At 48.2% G+C, this 20,619-nt stretch overlaps 1 protein-coding gene across 2 annotated transcripts; it reads right to left on the bottom strand.

Moving 5' to 3' along the window:
- Positions 1 to 792: 792 nt before the first annotated feature.
- Positions 793 to 20,398, bottom strand: gpam (glycerol-3-phosphate acyltransferase, mitochondrial). Of its 2 annotated transcripts, none has more exons than XM_089016018.1 (20): positions 20,379 to 20,398; positions 8,464 to 8,607; positions 8,006 to 8,125; positions 7,740 to 7,927; positions 7,524 to 7,664; positions 7,314 to 7,413; positions 6,788 to 6,924; positions 6,609 to 6,708; positions 6,110 to 6,322; positions 5,921 to 6,034; positions 5,287 to 5,372; positions 4,960 to 5,072; positions 4,076 to 4,146; positions 3,624 to 3,891; positions 3,348 to 3,553; positions 3,164 to 3,241; positions 2,962 to 3,099; positions 2,664 to 2,853; positions 2,274 to 2,332; positions 793 to 2,157 (listed from the first exon to the last, which is right to left on the bottom strand). In XM_089016018.1, the coding sequence occupies exons 2-20, from the start codon at positions 8,545 to 8,547 to the stop codon at positions 2,041 to 2,043; spliced, it is 2,523 nt and encodes an 840-aa protein (XP_088872144.1). In that variant the 5' UTR covers positions 8,548 to 8,607; positions 20,379 to 20,398; the 3' UTR covers positions 793 to 2,040. The 2 variants fall into 2 exon arrangements, with proteins under 2 accessions (XP_088872144.1, XP_088872143.1); XM_089016017.1 differs by lacking the exon at positions 20,379 to 20,398 and adding an exon at positions 9,783 to 9,953.
- Between the last annotated feature and the right edge of the window lie 221 nt (positions 20,399 to 20,619).

The following is a 20,619-nucleotide window of genomic DNA, read 5'->3' as shown; positions in this document are numbered from 1 at the left end:
ACCTGCAGGCTGTGCAAGAATAACAATGGTGGGCCAACCATTGTACACAGACACACACACCTCTTACAGAAGCAACATATTAAAAAAGCATATTTAACAACAACAAAAAGAACTATAATCATCACTAGTCAATGATGTGGCCTCCAAACACACCAAGGCTTACAAAAGGGACTGAAACACTATTTTTTTAAGATCTGCAAAAAGCAAAAGTCAAAAAACATCTATTCCTATTTTATTTACAAACCTAATGACGTTTAGTAAATACAATTTTGGAAACTAAAACGTCAACCACTTTAAATCGAAATCAGGGTTTTGTGGGAAAAGTCGCCGTCTTGTGGCGATGAAGCGCAACTGCGACTTTTTTTCCTCTCTCCCCTCGGCATCTTGTCACCAGTTGCCTCAAACAGAAGCAACATAAAAAAAAACATATTTAACCCCCCAAAAAATGGACTATGATCATCACTAGTCAATGATCTGTCCTCCAAACACATCGAGGCTTGCAAAAGGGACTGAAACACTAATTTTCTCTTTTCTAAGAGATGCTAAAAGCAAAAGTCCCAACACATCTATTCCTCTTTTATTTACAAACCTAATGACATTTATTAATGTAATTTTGGGAACTAAAACGTCAACCACTTTAAATCGAAATCAGCGTTTGGTGGGAAAAGTCGCCGTCTTGTGGCGATAAAGCGCAACTGCGACTTTTTTTTCTCTCACGCCGCAACATCTTGTGTATGATTCTAATGACAATTCTTTGCTCTGGGAAAGCAAAAATTAAGACATAAAAACAAACACATCATGATTTTTTTTACTGGCTGGTGATTTTTTTCCTGTTATAACTTAATATATTATACAGTGTTTTTCTTTGATTTCGAATCATTAACATGCATAAAAATACAAGTAAAGACCACGGCAGTGGATTTGAAACAAAAAAAGGCACCTGCTCCCATGTTACAGGCATTCTTAACCTTCCACAGCAAAGCGTGCATTCATTCACTCACTTGAGTTTCATACCGTGTGATGATGTAAAACTTCCATTTTGACTTCCGTTCGTATTCCTTTTGTCCAAACAGCAAATCCACTTGATTTTTGGACAATCGCGACACCGCGATACATTCACCAGGGCTCAGCATATTTCACACACTTGGAACCAATAAATACAACACAAAGTTTACAGCCGAGCGCCCGTGACGGAGAACATGCAGTACAGTCTATGAGAGTGACTTTAAAATTCACTCGATTTCCGCCTCAGTCCAATTCATTCACATTTTTAACAAAACTTTTGACATGCTGCCAAATCGTTTAGACGCGTTTAAGTCACAAAAAAAGGAAAATCTGCATGAAAACATGCAGATTTAAACATGAAATAACCATCTACAATTGAGAAGAAAACTCCTTCAGTAGACTTACTTAGACCTTTCGTGCACATCCATTGCTGCTTTTGAGAACTTTCCCCCTGCTTTATTTTAATCCTGGGGGAAAAAACTCATTTTTAGACCCACTGAGAGGATTTACGTCTAAAAATAACAAGAATGGTAAAAGAATCAGTCGTGTTATTTGAATTCACAGCTGCTAGAAGATAATGCAGAGGCGGCTCCTGAATGAGGCAATGTCGATAAATGCGAGGAGCGCCGTGTCCGCCAGAGGGCGCAAATACCCGGAACATACTTGACCTTCACTTTAATTGTATTAGTTACTGCTAATAAATAACTTTATATTCATTATAAGGAATGTGAATCCGGATTGATTTGTCAGGTTAGAGTAGCTAAGTGAACTGCTAGACTAAATTTGATTTCACTTCTGCCTGCCATGGCTACTTGGCTTTCTCTAAAAGGCAACTTTGCCTTTTGCAATAGTATCTTACAAAGTAATGGAGATGGACTGCTACGGGGAAAAGACAGAGCTTTTTTTGTTTTTCTTCTAAACGTAAAGGCACTTCCGGGTAGCACCTGGATTAGTCGTATTTTTGAAGGAACAACTAAGAAGCCCTTATGTGGGTTGGGAGAGCTTGAAGCAACGAGTTTCGCGGGCTTTTCGGGGTCACAGCAGGGAGAAGCCTAAAATGTATTGCAACAGTTTGTTGCGGTTTGCCTGAGGTAGGAAGGTGGGGCTGAGCTCCAGCATTGTCACGCGCGCTTCTCGCCGCTCCTTGAGGACCTGAAGGGAAAAAAAACAAAGAATAATTAAAAAGAAAAAACACGCCCTTGCCTCGGTCTCATTAAATTCTAAGAAAGTTGATCTTTTCATTCGCCTTCGGAATATATTTAGATTACCCCGAGATCCTTGAATGTTCTCACTGTGTTCTTCACCAGGTAATGAGTTGCACTTTCACCTGAAGACAGAAAAGAAAAGCCAATTGTGAAGACACACAAAGACACGAGGACAAATGATCAAAAATTGGAAGGTAGTTCCAGTTTTAAAAAAAATCTCTCTTAACTCATTTGAAGCTCATATAACTCCAGACCCATATAATTTAGGAGTTAACTATTTTTTTCTGATGAAAGAAGAGAGTCTAAAGTTTGTAACGCTGTATTTAATGTTTATGTGGTCCTAAAAGTCGATATTCTGTGGGTCCTGGAATTTGAGTGACAATGACAAAATCCCTGGCACTGGAGCGGACACATTTTTGCACACATAATGACATCGTAATCCTTTTCACTTACCGTAAGCAGCAATTCTCCTCTCGGTGCGCGTGAGCAAGTATCTGAAGAGGCGCTGCGTGTACTCAGTTTCGGCCATGGGTTGACACAAGCTGTGGACAAAGATGGCGGCGCCGCTGTAGGCCTCCAGGACGGAGCTGAGAAGCCGTTGCAGGAACACAAAAAACTCTTGGTGCTCCGCCGACAGGCTCACCTGGAAAAAGGGAAAGTGGCCAAACGTCAAGTCGAGTTTTTTTGTTGATATTGAATTGAACGAGTTGAGCATTCCGACTAAAATATGGGCTAAAAAGCAAAGAAGAACCTTTAGGTAGCGATCCCGCTGCTCCTCTCCAAAGTCGCTGTCCTCGTCCTCCTCGTCGCTCCTCCAGGAAAGCGGCTCGGGAAACTTTTTAGGCCACGGGTCTTCCGTGGGACTCGGGCTCAGTTCCTCCTGGTCCTCCTGACACGCAACAGAGGCATCAGGAAGGAGAGCGACAGGGCGACGGGAAGCTCTCCAAACTGACCTCGGCTACATAGAGGACGCCATATTGGATGAGGCGGGCGATAGCGTCCAGGAACACCTGGTAGATAGTCTGGCAAGGCTGCGAGAGGACGGAATATTGAGTTTTTGGACTACATAAATATTCAAAGCAGCGTATCTGGGAAATGAATAATCACAAGCTTGATCGCGACGATGCAAAGACTTACAGACGCCACGGCGACCTCGTTGACCAGGAAGTGTGAGAGCCCGGCGGCCTTGCGGATTAGCTTCTCTTGACTGAGCGGGCAGTCGGCGACAGCGACGCTCGGTGCTTGTTGCGAGGCGAGCGCCGCCGCCTCCGACTCCACCGCCTGCGACTCCACCGCCTGCGACTCCACCGCCTGCTCCCGCTGAAGTGAAAGGACGCTGCAGGCTGCAAATTCAACCACACCTCAGGTAACCTGGCGTCATTGTTATGAAAATAAACACTTTCCGCAACATACCGACAATGGCGTCGGCGATGAAGACGTGAAAGAGGCCGTTGCTGTAAAAGTTGAGCTCGAAAAGAGCCGGCACGGTGTGACTGGGAGCGATGGTGAACTCGCCGTTGCGGTTGGCCCCGCCGGTGACGGTGATGCAGTTCTCCAGCAGGTGCAACGCTCGCATCACCACGTCTTCAGAGTTGCCCGAGAAGCCAAGGTCAAAGTCACGGGACAGCACTTCCTCTTTCATGTTGAAGAAGTCCTCCACCAACTTGGACAGCGCCACCCCCTGCCGGAAGGAATCGCACAGGATTCCATCACGTCGCGGTTCCTCCTGATGAGACGAACCTGATCTCTGGGTCGTTATAGCGCAATGTGACCTTTGTTCCACCTTTCACGGTGAAGGGCACGGTCGAGTAAAATCACCCCTACAAATTAAAAGTACTTTTTTTTTTTAATGAGCATATGTTTACCTGTCGGTGTCGGTAGAGCAGCAAACAGGCCACGATGTGCGTGGACATGATGGCGGAGGACTTGTTCGCCGCTACGTGGGGATGAGAGAAGGAAAAAAAACAGAAATAGACGTGGTGGCGACTCAAACGGAGATGTGAGAGGGATGACTGACTAAACGTCTGTGTAAGCTCTCAGTCGTACAGGAGTGGTCCATCGATGAGAAGGTTTCTTCAGCCGTCATCTGTACAAAAGTACAAAAGACTTCCAGTACAAAGACTTTTGTACAGATGACGGCTGAAGAAACCTTCTCATCGATGACTGACTAAAGCATGCAAAATACAATACATTTTGTTTGATCAGATATTTTATAGAATTGCAAGCGGTAAAAAACATGGAGTGATCTAAAGATGGCTTCTAAAATGTAACTCTCATCAATCACATAATATTCACAATTGTATTTTATTTATTGTATTCTATTTGTAACTGTATTTTATTACGATAGTATCTATGCTTGTCTGTGACAGTAAAGTGTCCTTGAGAGCTTTGAAAGGTGCTTAAAATAAAATGTATTATTATTATTATAAGGTGTGAGGGTCATTGTACGGTATTGGTCCTTTGAGAGGTAAGCAGCGGAACACCAGAGGTACATTCCGGCCCCTCTTGGGCTCCCCCTCCTCCACCTCCAATTGGCTGAAAACAACATGCCATACAGCCGGCGGTGCTGCGATTGGCTGCTGGCGATGGAGGGGTTTAAAAAAAAATAGAGGAGGACAATGCAGCTGACAAAGCCGGTGGGGGGTCGGCGGGGGTGGACCGGTTTCGAGTGCTGCTGCAGCATAAAGCAAACCTTGGGATGTGACATTGAAAAGGAATAAGATCCACGAGCGAGGAGAGTCAAACTTACTGAAAAGAACGTGTTTGGCCAGGTTGTTAATGAGCTGTCGTCTGCACAAGTCTTCGGGGAGCTCCCTGTTCTGGGGACCCTCCTCTTGTCCGTCGAACGGCTCCGCGTCCGGCCTGAATACATTAAAAAAAAGGGTCACGGGTGTTTTGCTGCAATGGGAATGAACTCAAATGACCCCCAGGGTAATGTCAACTCAAGTGCTGGCGCGGCAAAATGTCAAATGACAGCGCCTGCTGCGAGGAAGTGGAAAAAAGGAGGGGAGGGGGCATTTCGGAGGCTTTATTTGAAGGCGTTAGTGGCACGCAAGAGGAAGAGAGTTGCACTTACTGGGCATCGATGATGGCGGGCATCAAGGCGTGCTCCAGGGACAGCGGGGGTGCAATGTGGCGGTTTCTCTGGCTGTCCAGGTATTCCTGCGTTCACAATCAATAAATAAATCAATCACATGTCTTGTTTTACTTATAAGAAATAGATTTTGGCATACACATGATTTTCTATATACTGTATTTTCCATATACAGTATAAGGCGCACTGGACTATGAGGTGCACCTTCAATGAATGAAAAAGCTTTTCCAAATACAGTGATACCTGGATTTTAAACCATCATCTTTCCAGAAACCTGTTTGAAAACGATTGGTGCAAAAACTGAAACAGCACTTTCCGTTATAATCAATGTATTTTTTAAAATCCGTTCCAAGTCTAGAAAACAACATTTTTAAAGCACGTTTTGAAATATTTTTCAGCATAAACTGCATATAAATGTCATAATAAAGCAGGTCATTTGTAAAATACTATAAAAACTGAAATGTGGTTGATTTTCACCCTTTTTAACATCAACATTAACATTGGAACGCCATTCTCTGGAATGCTCCACATCCGATTTGCGGAGATCTCAGTCAAAAATGTCGGCTTCTTCGTAAAAAAAAGAGAATCACAACAAAGCCATATAGTGTGATGTCACCTTGAGGGAAAACGGCTGGTTGAAGTCGACACGGACGCAGCCGTAGTTCTTCCTCATCATCCGGAAGACGCCGCAGGCGATTCCCCACAAGCTCTCATTCTTCTTGGGCTTTCCCTGTACGGACGGAAAGAAATCAGACGCGCCCGCGCCGGCCGCCTCCACCGAACGTCGCCGACCGAGCAACCTGACCAGCTGCTCGCTGTTGTAGTTGCCCTCGATGATGCGGTCGTACGAGATGCCCACCGGCACCACCAGCACGTCGCCGATGGAGCCCGCGCACAGCGCCTCCACCACGATGGACAGCATGCCGGCGCGTGCCGTGGACGGTTTGCCGCTGCGCGAGCGCGTGCCCTCCAGGTAGACTTCGAGGAACTGCTGCTGACGCAACAGCTCTTCTGTGTACTGAAGAGAGCGCAGTGGATCACATGAGAAGATGGAAGATGCAAATTGGAAAAGACAGTGAAAATATTTATTTTTTGGGGAGGGGGCATTCATAAAGAAGGCTGGTTGAAAGGAATTGACGAGAAAAATTAACAATAAATCCTCTGTTGTTTTTAAATCAGCGATTTTATTGAAAGCTTTCTCAAGCAAGTTCTAAAAAAAAGAGTGTTTGGTGTGGGAATTCACATGGAGACCCCAGAAAATGAGCCCTAACATTTTTCTCCTTACATAACAGCAGTCAACTCACAGCATATAGGAGTGATCTGTACAAAACGTCTTTCTTGCCGTCCCCGGACTCCTCCATTTTCCGCCGTATGAAAAATCCTCCCAGTTTTCTGATCAGGGTGCTGAAATCACACACAAAAAAACAAACAAACGTGTAAACCGTGGCTATTTTCACTTGGGCAAACACGACATGAGGCTGGCCTGAGGATGGGGATGCTGAGGTTGTTGCCGGCGGCGATGTGCGGCGCTTTGATGTTGTGACAGAAGAGGATCAGCGTGATGAGCAGATAGTCAATGTGGGACTTGTGGACAGGCAGGAAGACCATGGGAGCGCTATGCTGCATGGGGTCACAACAACATCAACAATTAGGGGACGACATTTTGCTGGACGGATTGACATTTTTAACTCATTCGCAGCCAGACGATGTGCAAAAAAATGTGTCCACTCCAGTGCCAGGGTTTTTGTCATTCTAACTGAAATTCAAGAACCCACAGAATATTGATTTTTGGGACTACATAAGAATTCAATTCAGCGTAAGAAACCTTCTTTAATCAGAAATAAATTGTTCATTTCTAGCTTTTTTGGTTCTAGAGTTATCTGAGCTTGAAATGGAGGTGGCTATACAAAATAAAATCTATACAGATTGATTTTTAATGGCGCTTTTCAATTCCCGAATGAATTCGGGAATGTCAGCAAATGAGTTCAACATTTGGGATGTTTCCTGACCTCCGTCGCTGCTTTTTTGACCATTTCCAACTGGCCCTTATGGATTTGAATGCTCCAGAAGAAACCATTAAAGAGCCTCAGGAGAACCCATCCGGTCAGCCTGGAACGGCGAGTTAAAAAAAAATATATTCTTGTCAGCCGATCGCCCTTTGAACTCTCCCATGATAAGATCGGCGCAAAAGCGATCGTATCGCTCCATCTCAAACGTACCTGACGAAGGCGGGCGAAACACTGGCTACCATCTGCTGGAGGAAGCGTCGGGCCTTTTGCTTGACTTTGCTGACCGACTCGCTGCGCTTCCCGCCAACCTGCTCCGAATCGGAGGCCACGCTCAAGATGGCGCTCTCAACGCTAACACATGAGCAAAAAGTTGATTTTCAATCAGGAAAAAAGGATTTTGGGACAACTTCCTATTTTCATGTCTACCTGTTGCTGTTGAGCACGTTTTCCACCACGTTCCGAGGGAACATCTCCTTGTGAACGTCTCGCTCCATGACGAAGAGCACGTAGCTCAGTTGCCGTGCCAACCAGCCGCGCTGCCTGGTGTGAGTCTCGTTGATGTAGATGACGTTACGAAGGCCGAGTGATGGAATGCTCGGGTTGAATAGCTTTTCCTGTGATGAGAATATACAAATGAATAAAGACGCGTCAAATTAATGCAAGAATGGCAGGGAATGAGCGTGTAAGGTTACCCAGCTCTGTGGCGTGCAAGAGTGGCAGCAGCGGCCGACAAAAGGCCTCTTCCTGTTGAGAAGACCCTCCTTCCACGTGGTGGCCACGCATCGCAGAACGGATGGACTAGTACTGCGATCCTTCAAGGACAACAGGACACATATATTACCACAGGATTAAAAAAGAGCAATTTTAGATCGGGCAAGTTTATAATCGCGGGTGGATTGTATTTACAATAGTACCTCAATTTTCAACCATAATCTGTTCCAGAAACCTGTCTTGAAAACTAATTTGTTGTAAACGAAACAGCACTTCCCATTATAATCAATTAATTTTTTTAACCCGTTCCAAGTCCAGAAAACAACTTTTTCAAAGCACTTTTTAAACTATTTTACAGCATAAACTGTATACATACGTAATAAGAGTAAAATACTATAAACACAAACTGTCATTTCATTATATATTTTTTAAGTCTTACCGAGTCGTCATTGGGGCGCTTCCAGCGGTTGCACCACTGCTCACCGTTGTTGACCTGCAGAAGCAAGCCGTCCGCCAACTCCATGGCCTTCAGTGGCCTTTTCTTCACAACCCCGACACACACAGCCGAAATCTAACTGGACACCTGGTTAGAGCAATCAAAACACAGACAATTAATTTCATTTGACGCGGTGATTTGAACCACCGAGGGAGCATAAATATTTATCTGCAAGGCTTTTTATTCCCCCGCATTGCTCGCCACAACGTACGCTTGGAAAATAAAAGTAGTGAGTCACTTTTGTCAATGGATGCTGGGATGCCACCCACCCGTCTAGTGTGCGTGTTGTGTTTCAGCGCAAGAGCTCGCCGCGCACACTGATGAGACTGCTTTTTTTCCGACGAGGTCATTGGCCGAGAGTACTACCCGCTATGGGGTGACTTTGTGGGGGGGGGGCTAAACAAAGGCGAGTGAAGAAGGTTGCCATGTTGCTTTTGATGTTGAGAAGAAATAAGGTTCTGTTTTTTGCTTCAGGTCAATTTATTTGGGGTTTTTTAACATTTTAAGCAACACTTGCTTTCATCTGTGTCCATTTTCAATACTTGTGGCCTTATGAAGTTCAATTTAATATTGAGGACATATTTTTTTCTTTGCTTCATGCTTAACTGACCATAAACTGCAACTGGGGAATGGAATGAAAAAAAAACTTCAAGGCTCTTTCATTGATAAAATGTAGGAGGCGCTTGATTAATGCACGAGAAGGATGCACCTGTAAAATAGGCCAATTTCACCACCCTCTTCTGAGTACTTGGATGAAGGCATAGCATAAACATCATGTTATGGAGCCATCTTTCAAATCATGAAATAATAGTCTTCTTGTTTGCACACAATAATGATCGAGGAGGTAAAGCAAAGGGCACTTGCAGCCCCCTCCCTTACGCGATTTCATAAATAAGGAGGTCAAGCCGTTAAATAACAGATGGAGATGCAAAGAACTCGTCGCACAGACAACAATGGCGATCTGGACGTCTGGCCTCACTACTGCATCACGTTATGCGTGAGCGGGATTAGCCACTATGCTAACTGGGATAACTGTAAAGGGGTTATGTTGGGAAGACTGTGCAATCTTAGCGATAGCACTTTAGACTTCACTGCGAACACGCAGTTAACAGGGCTGCAAGCTACGTCAGATAAAAGTTGCTCGCGTGCAGGCGCAAACGTCACAAAAGATGCATGAAGCAAACGTCAGCCTGTTTCCATGACAATGACAGCACGAGACGAGCGATGCAAGGTTGCATGCAAGGCGCCGGGGGCTCGATTACCTTCAATGTCGTATTACGTCGACTCATGCTTCAAACAACAGGCCATTAAAAAAAAAAAACAACGTAAAGTCCTACTCCACAGTGCATGGATGGTTTGGGTGTTGTTGTGGTACCGATCTTACGTCGGAAGCCGCAGGAAACGGAATGCGGCGATTAAAGCCTTTCGTTCATTGGAGCAAAAAGCTTCAGGATGCTCATGAATATGAACAAACACGACTTTCCTCTGATTGGCTGAGGCTAAGTCCAAACCCCCATGGCAGGAAAGCCTTTCGTCAATATTTAGGAAGTGCGTTAGTGCGTGCGGCGCCGCCTATCTTTGACTGCTAATTTACAATTTGCAGAATATTATTAAGAATTGCATTGACTATTAATTGAACAAACACACCTAAAACTCCGGACTCACCCTACCTCACTCAGGTGTCACATCTTTCTATTTATATTTTATCATTTCTATTTACTTAAATAATTTTCATTCCTCTCTCAAATTAAGAATTTCTCCTTTGTGAGACAAATAAAGGTTTTTATTATCTAATGAAACGCGACTGCTACCTTGACGTTTAATATATAACTGCACGTTTTACACTGTTTTCAATTACTTGTCGTTTTACCCCATCGTGCGGTGGAAAAGAAAATTGCATTCACTTAGAGCCTACCGCTGAGCCAATATGTGGGAAATTTGAATAAAATGATACAACACAAGCATATTAATGTCGTTGGTAACACTAGTTTGTTTGTGAGTGACTCAAGTACTACTTCTTGCATCTTGGCTGAAAATGATGGGTTTATTTCACTGTATATAGCCACATATGTAAACATGATGTCAGTGACGACGGTTGAAGTGGTTTCGACCGCACCGTCTGGTTTGTCGGCTTTACATCCTCTTCATGAACTCTCTGCGGGTATGAGCCACTCCATGTCCACATGTGGGTCATTTTCCTAAACATGCGGTTATCAATCATTTCTTTAGCATTTATGTAAGTTAAAACGTTTTGTTAGACAAATGTAGATTTTGGCCTCGTCCAAACAAGTTGTTTAACTTCATCGACATGTCTGAGGTCTTAACACTACGCTGCACATTTTGAAATGGACATAAAGGTCATTTGATAGTTCATAAATTGAGAGACAAACGCATTCAAATGAGAAATCGGGTGAAATTTTGCTTCACGCGACAAGTGATGCCATGAATGATCCAGAGTTCAATAACTCTGTTTGGAATAAAAAAAAACAAGCAAGGTGATACTTTCTGTCGTTAAGTTGGGGCGGAAAATCACCATTGGAATTTTGAAACTATTCCAAATTGGGTGTAGTACGGTGGCTCGTCAGTCAGTGCATCTCCAGTAATAACATGCCTAATCCAACTTGTTTCCCAAGTATGCTCAGGCTTCCGAAGCGCTTGGCGTCGAGCGTCTTGGGCTGTGGCAAGAAGAAGGTTTGGTTGGATCCCAATGAGACGAATGAAATGCCAATGAAGAGCGAAGAGAAGAGCACATCCAGGCTAGGAGAGAGGACTTCCTCAAGAATCTAGCTAAAGAGGAGGAAGCCGGCAAATAAGCGACTGCACTTTGCTTTTTGTGATGAATAAATTTGGGTTCATGTTATCACATGCTGGTCATTTCTTTTTAATGTGTGAAGCTTAGGTTTGAAATACTGTTGTCCCTCGCTTTACAAACGGCAACATTTTCGCATTGACTCTGTGGACAAATGAGTGTTTTAAACTGATGCCAAACGATGACAGTTGAGATAAACTCTTTTGTCCTTTACAATTTAATCTGTGAGCCCTGTTATTTTAGTATCAATACAAATAAAAGGTCACGCTGGAGCCTACGTTTATGGTGTGACTATAATAAAGCAATCTTGCATAAAAAAAATAGTCGTCATAGGTAATCAGGCCAAAACATATTTTATTTAATAATATACAAGTTGGGAATTGCTAAATGTTAAAACTACGGAAGCAGGCCAAAAAAATACTTTATTTAATAATATACAAGTTGGCAATCGCTAAACGCATAAAACTAAGACAAATGTGGCAAAAAATTCCTGTCTAGACGTCAACGAGTGTGTCATGACTCCACATGAGGCCACAGGAAAGAAAGAGGATTAAACATTTTATTAATATTTTTTAAAGAGGTGTAATGTTTTTAAAATAAAATTTTGAAAATACTCAAAAGTACAGAGTTCCAGGGGAAAGAGGCTGAAATTTTGTCCGGGCCGTCCACGACAGGTGCTTCCCAGGGGGCCTCGCGAGTGCTGTATGATGCCCGGTGGCAAACTTAGAAAATATTCAAAAGTGCAGAGTTCCAGTGGGAGAGGCCGAAATTTTGCCTAGGCCGTCCGCTGCAGGTGCTTCCCGGCCGGCCTCGCTAGTTCCAAGTAGCGCCTGGAGGGGGACTTAGAAAATGGCCAGATGGGTGGAGTCCCGTTCCAGACGTCACATAGAAGTAGCGAGGCCGCCCACGAAGCACCTTTAGCGGATGCTCAGGGCGAAACCTCGGCCTCCTCTCCCGGAACTCCGCACTTTTGCCATTTTCTAAGCCCCCCTCCAGACGTCACACGGAAGTAGCGAGGCCGCCCACGAAGCACCTTTAGCGGATGCTCAGGGCGAAACCTCGGCCTCCCCTCCCAAACCTCCGCACTTTTTCCACATTTTCGAAGTCCCCCTCCAGGCGTCACACGGAAGTAGCGAGGCCGCCCACGAAGCACCTTTAGCGGATGCTAATGGCGAAACCTCGGCCTTTCCTAGCGGAACGGCACACTTTTGACCATTTTCAAAGTCCCCCTCCACACGTCACATAGAAGTAGCGAGGCCGCCCACGAAGCACCTTTAGCGGATGCCTCTGGGCAAAACCCCGGCGTCCTCTCCCAAACCTCCGCACTTTTTCCACATTTTCTAAGTCCCCCTCCAGGCGTCACACGGAAGTAGCGAGTACGCTCACGAAGCACCTTTAGCGGATGCTCAGGGCGAAACCTCGGCCTCCTCTCCCGGAACTCCGCACTTTTGCCATTTTCTAAGTACCCCTCCAGGCGTCACACGGAAGTAGCGAGGCCGCCCACGAAGCACCTTTAGCGGATGCTCAGGGCGAAACCTCGGCCTCCTCTCCCGTAACTCCGCACTTTTGCCATTTTCTAAGTCCCCCTCCAGGCGTCACACGGAAGTAGCGAGTACGCCCACGAAGCACCTTTAGCGGATGCTAAGGGCGAAACCTCGGCCTTTCCTACCGGAACGGCACACTTTTGACCATTTTCAAAGTCCCCCGCCAGACGTCACATAGAAGTAGCGAGGCCGCCCACGAAGCACCTTTAGCGGATGCTCAGGGCGAAACCTCGGCCTCCTCTCCCGGAACTCCGCACTTTTGCCATTTTCTAAGTCCCCCTCCGGGCGTCACACGGAAGTAGCGAGTCCGCCCACGAAGCACCTTTAGCGGATGCTAAGGGCGAAACCTCGGCCTTTCTTACCAGAACGGCACACTTTTGACCATTTTCAAAGTCCCCCTCCAGACGTCACATAGAAGTAGCGAGGCCGCCCACGAATCACCTTTAGCGGATGGTCAGGGCGAAACCTCGGCCTCCTCTCCCGGAACTCCGCACTTTTGCCATTTTCTAAGTCCCCCTCCAGGCGTCACACGGAAGTAGCGAGGACGCCAACGAAGCATCTCTTTAGCGGATGCTCAGGGCGAAACCTCGGCCTCCCCTCCCAAACCTCCGCACTTTTTCCACATTTTCGAAGTCCCCCTCCAGGCGTCACACGGAAGTAGCGAGGCCGCCCACGAAGCACCTTTAGCGGATGCTAATGGCGAAACCTCGGCCTTTCCTAGCGGAACGGCACACTTTTGACCATTTTCTAAGTCCTCCTCCAGGCGTCACATGGAAGTAGCGAGGCCGCCCACGAAGCACCTTTAGCGGATGCCTCCGGGCAAAACCCCGGCGTCCCCTCCCAAACCTCCGCACTTTTTCCACATTTTCTAAGCCCCCCTCCAGACGTCACACGGAAGTAGCGAGTCCGCCCACGAAGCACCTTTAGCGGATGCTCAGGGCGAAACCTCGGCCTCCTCTCCCGGAACTCCGCACTTTTGACATGTTCTAAGCCCCCTCCAGGCGTCACACGGAAGTAGCGAGTCCGCCCACGAAGCACCTTTCGCGGATGCTCAGGGCGAAACCTCGGCCTCCCCTCCCAAACCTCCGCACTTTTTCCACATTTTCGAAGTCCCCCTCCAGGCGTCACACGGAAGTAGCGAGGCCGCCCACGAAGCACCTTTAGCGGATGCTAATGGCGAAACCTCGGCCTTTCCTAGCGGAACGGCACACTTTTGACCATTTTCAAAGTCCCCCTCCACACGTCACATAGAAGTAGCGAGGCCGCCCACGAAGCACCTTTAGCGGATGCCTCTGGGCAAAACCCCGGCGTCCTCTCCCAAACCTCCGCACTTTTTCCACATTTTCTAAGTCCCCCTCCAGGCGTCACACGGAAGTAGCGAGTACGCTCACGAAGCACCTTTAGCGGATGCTCAGGGCGAAACCTCGGCCTCCTCTCCCGGAACTCCGCACTTTTGCCATTTTCTAAGTACCCCTCCAGGCGTCACACGGAAGTAGCGAGGCCGCCCACGAAGCACCTTTAGCGGATGCTCAGGGCGAAACCTCGGCCTCCTCTCCCGTAACTCCGCACTTTTGCCATTTTCTAAGTCCCCCTCCAGGCGTCACACGGAAGTAGCGAGTACGCCCACGAAGCACCTTTAGCGGATGCTAAGGGCGAAACCTCGGCCTTTCCTACCGGAACGGCACACTTTTGACCATTTTCAAAGTCCCCCGCCAGACGTCACATAGAAGTAGCGAGGACGCCCACGAAGCACCTTTAGCGGATGCTCAGGGCGAAACCTCGGCCTCCTCTCCCGGAACTCCGCACTTTTGCCATTTTCTAAGTCCCCCTCCGGGCGTCACACGGAAGTAGCGAGTCCGCCCACGAAGCACCTTTAGCGGATGCTAAGGGCGAAACCTCGGCCTTTCTTACCAGAACGGCACACTTTTGACCATTTTCAAAGTCCTCCTCCAGGCGTCACATGGAAGTAGCGAGGCCGCACACGAAGCACCTTTAGCGGATGCCTCCGGGCAAAACCCCGGCGTCCCCTCCCAAACCTCCGCACTTTTTCCACATTTTCTAAGCCCCCCTCCAGGCGTCACACGGAAGTAGCGAGGCCGCCCACGAAGCACCTTTCGCGGATGCTAAGGGCGAAACCTCGGCCTTTCCTACCGGAACGGCACACTTTTGACCATTTTCAAAGTCCCCCTCCAGACGTCACATGGAAGTAGCGAGTCCGCCCACGAAGCACCGTTAGCGGATGCTAAGGGCGAAACCTCGGCCTCTCTCCTACCGGAACGGCACACTTTTGACCATTTTCAAAGTCCCCCTCCAGGCGTCACATGGAAGTAGCGAGGCCGCCCACGAAGCACCTTTAGCGGATGCCTCCAGGCAAAACCCCGGCGTCCCCTCCCAAACCTCCGCACTTTTTCCACATTTTCTAAGCCCCCTCCAGACGTCACATGGAAGTGGGTTGGCCGCCAACGAAGCACCTTTAGCGGATGCTCCGGGCGAAACCTCGGCCTCCTCTCCCGGAACTCCGCACTTTTGACATGTTCTAAGCCCCCTCCAGGCGTCACACGGAAGTAGCGAGTCCGCCCACGAAGCACCTTTAGCGGATGCTCAGGGCGAAACCTCGGCCTCTCTCCTACCGGAACGGCACACTTTTGACCATTTTCAAAGTCCCCCTCCAGGCGTCACATGGAAGTAGCGAGGCCGCCCACGAAGCACCTTTAGCGGATGCCTCCTGGCAAAACCCCGGCGTCCCCTCCCAAACCTCCGCACTTTTTCCACATTTTCTAAGCCCCCCTCCAGACGTCACACGGAAGTAGCGAGGCCGCCCACGAAGCACCTTTAGCGGATGCTCAGAGCGAAACCTCGGCCTCCTCTCCCGGAACTCAGCACTTTTGCCATTTTCAAAGTCCCCCTCCAGGCGTCACATGGAAGTAGCGAGGCCGCCTACGAAGCACCTTTCGCGAATGCTCAGGGCGAAACCTCGGCCTCCCCTCCCAAACCTCCGCACTTTTTCCACATTTTCGAAGTCCCCCTCCAGGCGTCACACGGAAGTAGCGAGGCCGCCCACGAAGCACCTTTAGCGGATGCTAATGGCGAAACCTCGGCCTTTCCTAGCGGAACGGCACACTTTTGACCATTTTCAAAGTCCCCCTCCACACGTCACATAGAAGTAGCGAGGCCGCCCACGAAGCACCTTTAGCGGATGCCTCTGGGCAAAACCCCGGCGTCCTCTCCCAAACCTCCGCACTTTTTCCACATTTTCTAAGTCCCCCTCCAGGCGTCACACGGAAGTAGCGAGTACGCTCACGAAGCACCTTTAGCGGATGCTCAGGGCGAAACCTCGGCCTCCTCTCCCGGAACTCCGCACTTTTGCCATTTTCTAAGTACCCCTCCAGGCGTCACACGGAAGTAGCGAGGCCGCCCACGAAGCACCTTTAGCGGATGCTCAGAGCGAAACCTCGGCCTCCTCTCCCGGAACTCAGCACTTTTGCCATTTTCAAAGTCCCCCTCCAGGCGTCACATGGAAGTAGCGAGGCCGCCTACGAAGCACCTTCAGCGGATGCTAAGGGCGAAACCTCGGCCTTTCCTACCTGAACGGCACACTTTTGACCATTTTCAAAGTCCCCCTCCAGACGTCACATGGAAGTAGCGAGGCCGCCCACGAAGCACCTTTAGCGGATGCCTCCGGGCAAAACCCCGGCGTCCCCTCCCAAACCTCCGCACTTTTTCCACATTTTCTAAGCCCCCCTCCAGACGTCACACGGAAGTAGGGAGGCCGCCCACGAAGCACCTTTAGCGGATACTCAGGGCGAAACCTCGGCCTCCTCTCCCGGAACTCCGCACTTTTGCCATTTCCAAAGACCCCCTCCAGGCGTCACACGGAAGTAGCGAGGCCGCCCACGAAGCACCTTTCGCGGATGCTAAGGGCGAAACCCCGGCCTTTCCTACCGGAACGGCACACTTTTGACCATTTTCAAAGTCCCCCTCCAGACGTCACATGGAAGTAGCGAGTCCGCCCACGAAGCACCGTTAGCGGATGCTAAGGGCGAAACCTCGGCCTCTCTCCTACCGGAACGGCACACTTTTGACCATTTTCAAAGTCCCCTCCAGGCGTCACATGGAAGTAGCGAGGCCGCCCAAGAAGCACCTTTAGCGGATGCCTCCAGGCAAAACCCCGGCGTCCCCTCCCAAACCTCCGCACTTTTTCCACATTTTCTAAGCCCCCTCCAGACGTCACATGGAAGTGGGTTGGCCGCCAACGAAGCACCTTTAGCGGATGCTCAGGGCGAAACCTCGGCCTCCTCTCCCGGAACTCCGCACTTTTGACATGTTCTAAGCCCCCTCCAGGCGTCACACGGAAGTAGCGAGTCCGCCCACGAAGCACCTTTCGCGGATGCTAAGGGCGAAACCTCGGCCTTTCCTACCGGAACGGCACACTTTTGACCATTTTCAAAGTCCCCCTCCAGACGTCACATGGAAGTAGCGAGTCCGCCCACGAAGCACCGTTAGCGGATGGTCAGGGCGAAACCTCGGCCTCCTCTCCCGGAACTCCGCACTTTTGACATGTTCTAAGCCCCCTCCAGGCGTCACACGGAAGTAGCGAGTCCGCCCACGAAGCACCTTTAGAGGATGCTCAGGGCGAAACCTCGGCCTCCTCTCCCGGAACTCCGCACTTTTGCCATTTTCAAAGTCCTCCTCCAGGCGTCACATGGAAGTAGCGAGGCCGCACACGAAGCGCCTTTCGCGGATGCCTCCGGGCAAAACCCCGGCGTCCCCTCCCAAACCTCCGCACTTTTTCCACATTTTCTAAGCCCCTCTCCAGACGTCACACGGAAGTAGGGAGGCCGCCCACGAAGCACCTTTAGCGGATACTCAGGGCAAAACCTCGGCCTCCTCTCCCGGAACTCCGCACTTTTGCCATTTTCAAAGACCCCCTCCAGGCGTCACACGGAAGTAGCGAGGCCGCCCACGAAGCACCTTTAGCGGATGCTCAGGGCGAAACCTCGGCCTCCTCTCCCGGAACTCAGAACTTTTGACATTTTCAAAGTCCCCCTCCAGGCGTCACATGGAAGTAGCGAAGCCGCCCACGAAGCACCTTTAGCGGATGCCTCCGGGCAAAACCCCGGCGTCCCCTCCCAAACCTCCGCACTTTTTCCACATTTTCTAAGCCCCCCTCCAGACGTCACATGGAAGTAGGTTGGCCGCCAACGAAGCACCTTTAGTGGATGCTCAGGGCGAAACCTCGCCCTCCTCTCCCGGACCTCCGCACTTTTTTCACATTTTTTTAGTCCCCGTCCAGGCGTCACAGGGAAGTAGCGAGGCCGCCCGGCAAGCACTTATAGCGGACGCCCTGGGCGAAATCTCGGCCTATCTTGCTGGAACGCTGCACTTTTGAATATATCCAAAGTAACCTCCAGGCGTGACAGGGAACTCACGGGGCCGCCCACAAAGCACCTTTCACGGATGCTCCTGGGGAAACCTCGGCCTCTCCTCCCGGAACTCCGCACATTTTCTAAGCCCCCCTCCAGGCGTCACAGGGGAGTACCGATGCCGCACGGGAAGCATCTTTAGCGGACGCCCGGGTGAAATTTCGGCCCCTCGCGCCGGAGCACCGCAGATTCTCACAATTTCAACGTCCCCTTTTGGGCGTCACACGGGACCAGCGAGGCCGTCTGGGAAGCACCTGCAGCGGACGCCTCGGGCGAAATTTCGGCCTATCACCCGGATGGCTGCACTTTTGAATATGTCAAAAGTCACCATCCAGGCGTCACACGGAACTCACGACGCCGCCCACGAAGCACATTTCGCGGATGCTCCTGGGGAAACCTCGCCCTCCCCTCCTGGAACTCCGCGCTTTTTTTCATATTTTCTAAGCGCCCCCAGGCGTCACAGGGGAGTATCGAGGCCGCCCGGGAAGCATATTTAGTCGACGCCCAGGGCGAAATTTCGGCTCCTCGTTCTGGAGCCCTGCAAATTCTCACAATTTCAACGTCCCCTTTCGGACGTCACACGGGACCAGCGAAGCCGCCCAGGAAGCACCTTTAGCGGGTGCCCCAGCAATAATTTCGGCATCTACAGACCACACATGTTAAGATTCATCCATCCATCCATTTCCCGTACCACTTATCCCTCATTAGGGTTGCGGTGGGTGCTGCAGTCTCTCACAGCCTATTCTGGTACGAGGCAGGGGACACCCTGAATTGGTTGCTAGCCAATTGCAGGGCACACAAAGACATACAACAGTCACACACTCACACCCAGGGACGATTTGGAGTGTTCAATCTGCCTGCCATGCATGTTAAGATTCAGAAATCATAATTGGGAGCTTTTTGTACTCACAACTCTGTGGTGCGTGTTAAAATAATGTAAGCGTTACAAAAGTGTAAATCAGAAGTAAATAAAAAAAATGCTTTCATTGTTTACTTATACATTCAATGAGTATAAACATGTTTTTGTTCTTTACAGTCTATTGTTTCACCTTACAAATGAACTGTCTGTATTGTGTCAATGGTTGCTTTATAAAGTGAAATGTGGTCAAAATCGTGAGTCTCCCGACCAAATTGTGAGCCTTAACATATATGACAGACCCCCCCCCCCCTCGGAACACTGCACTTTTGTATATTTAAAAATAATTTTTACTTAAAAAAAAGAAACAGCTGACGTTTGGGTTTTAAATACGGTTGTCCTTCGATTTACAAACTTTTTTCGAATTCACTCTGAACAAATTGATTCTGATGATGCCAAAAGATGGCAGCAAAAATAAATAAAATCTGTTTTTACGGCCTGTACAGTTTAATCGTGAGCAGTTATTTTAGCATAAATAGAAATAAAAGGTCACACTGGAGCCTATTTTTATGGTGCAGCCATATAAAAGAAATCTCACATCTAAAAATAGCCATCTCAGGTATAAAGTAAATGAGAGGCTACGAGATGCAGAGGCGGATCAGCATTTTTGCACCTCTCTTCATCTTGTTTCTTAATTACTGTTGTTTCCTGCAGCTAAATGAGATTGGACGAGGTAAAGAAATATAAGCCTTTGTTCAATTCCACAATGGACAACAATACCGGTATATCACAAACATTAGCCATCTCCGACCTGCTTAGGTGTTACGTTGCTATTTTTATATTTATGGCGTAAACAATTGAAGGGAAAGAAACAAACAAAAAAAATCAAATGTATGCAGCCAGCAAAAATTAAATAATACATGATTCACCAATCGCTAAACACATTAAACTAAGGCGGACGAGGTGAAAAATTCATTTCTACACGTCGGCAAATGTGTTGTGACACGAGCCACGGAGACCATTAGAAAGAAAGATCTTTTTAAAAATAACTTTCTCTGTGAGTTAATGGATTTTTGAGTGCATTTTAACGGTTGTGTTTGTATATCGCCTGAGGTCAGCAAAGAACCGAACTGGGTTTCAACTGAAAATATTTTTGCAATGAAGTCCAACAAAAATGGGAAAATAATGCATCTAAAAAAATGACATGGAATGAAATGGAATCAAACCGTTTTGCTTCAATTTCCTGGTCGTTGTGATGCTCCTTTTGATGTGTGTATTAGCCACCTGGGGGCAGTGTGATACAGACCTATATGGACGAACATTAGAATAATATCAGTAATTTTTCACAAAGGATTAAAATGAGAATACACAACGCTCATCCCAAAGATAGTCTGACATTTCGAGTGCACCTCAGGAGGTAAATATAAACAGGAAAAATGTAAACCCTCGGAGGTGATCCCTCTGATT

Source organism: Hippocampus bargibanti, linkage group LG15 (assembly GCF_051943395.1).
Source record: "Hippocampus bargibanti isolate YZ-2025 linkage group LG15, ASM5194339v1, whole genome shotgun sequence".
Taxonomy (NCBI): Eukaryota; Metazoa; Chordata; class Actinopteri; order Syngnathiformes; family Syngnathidae; genus Hippocampus; species Hippocampus bargibanti.
The sequence above is the reverse complement of the archived record's forward strand: the minus strand, read 5'-3'. Positions and strand labels throughout refer to the sequence as shown.

Coding starts and splice junctions, on each gene's coding strand:
- gpam (XM_089016018.1), bottom strand. CDS start 8,547: ATGGAGTTGGCGGACGGCTTGCTTCTGCAGGTCAACAACGGTGAGCAG. Junction 3,892..4,075: donor TGCTCTACCGACACCGACAG/GTAAACATATGC, acceptor TCCTTCCGGCAG/GGGGTGGCGCTGTCCAAGTT. Junction 2,333..2,663: donor GAGGAGAATTGCTGCTTACG/GTAAGTGAAAAG, acceptor TTCTGTCTTCAG/GTGAAAGTGCAACTCATTAC.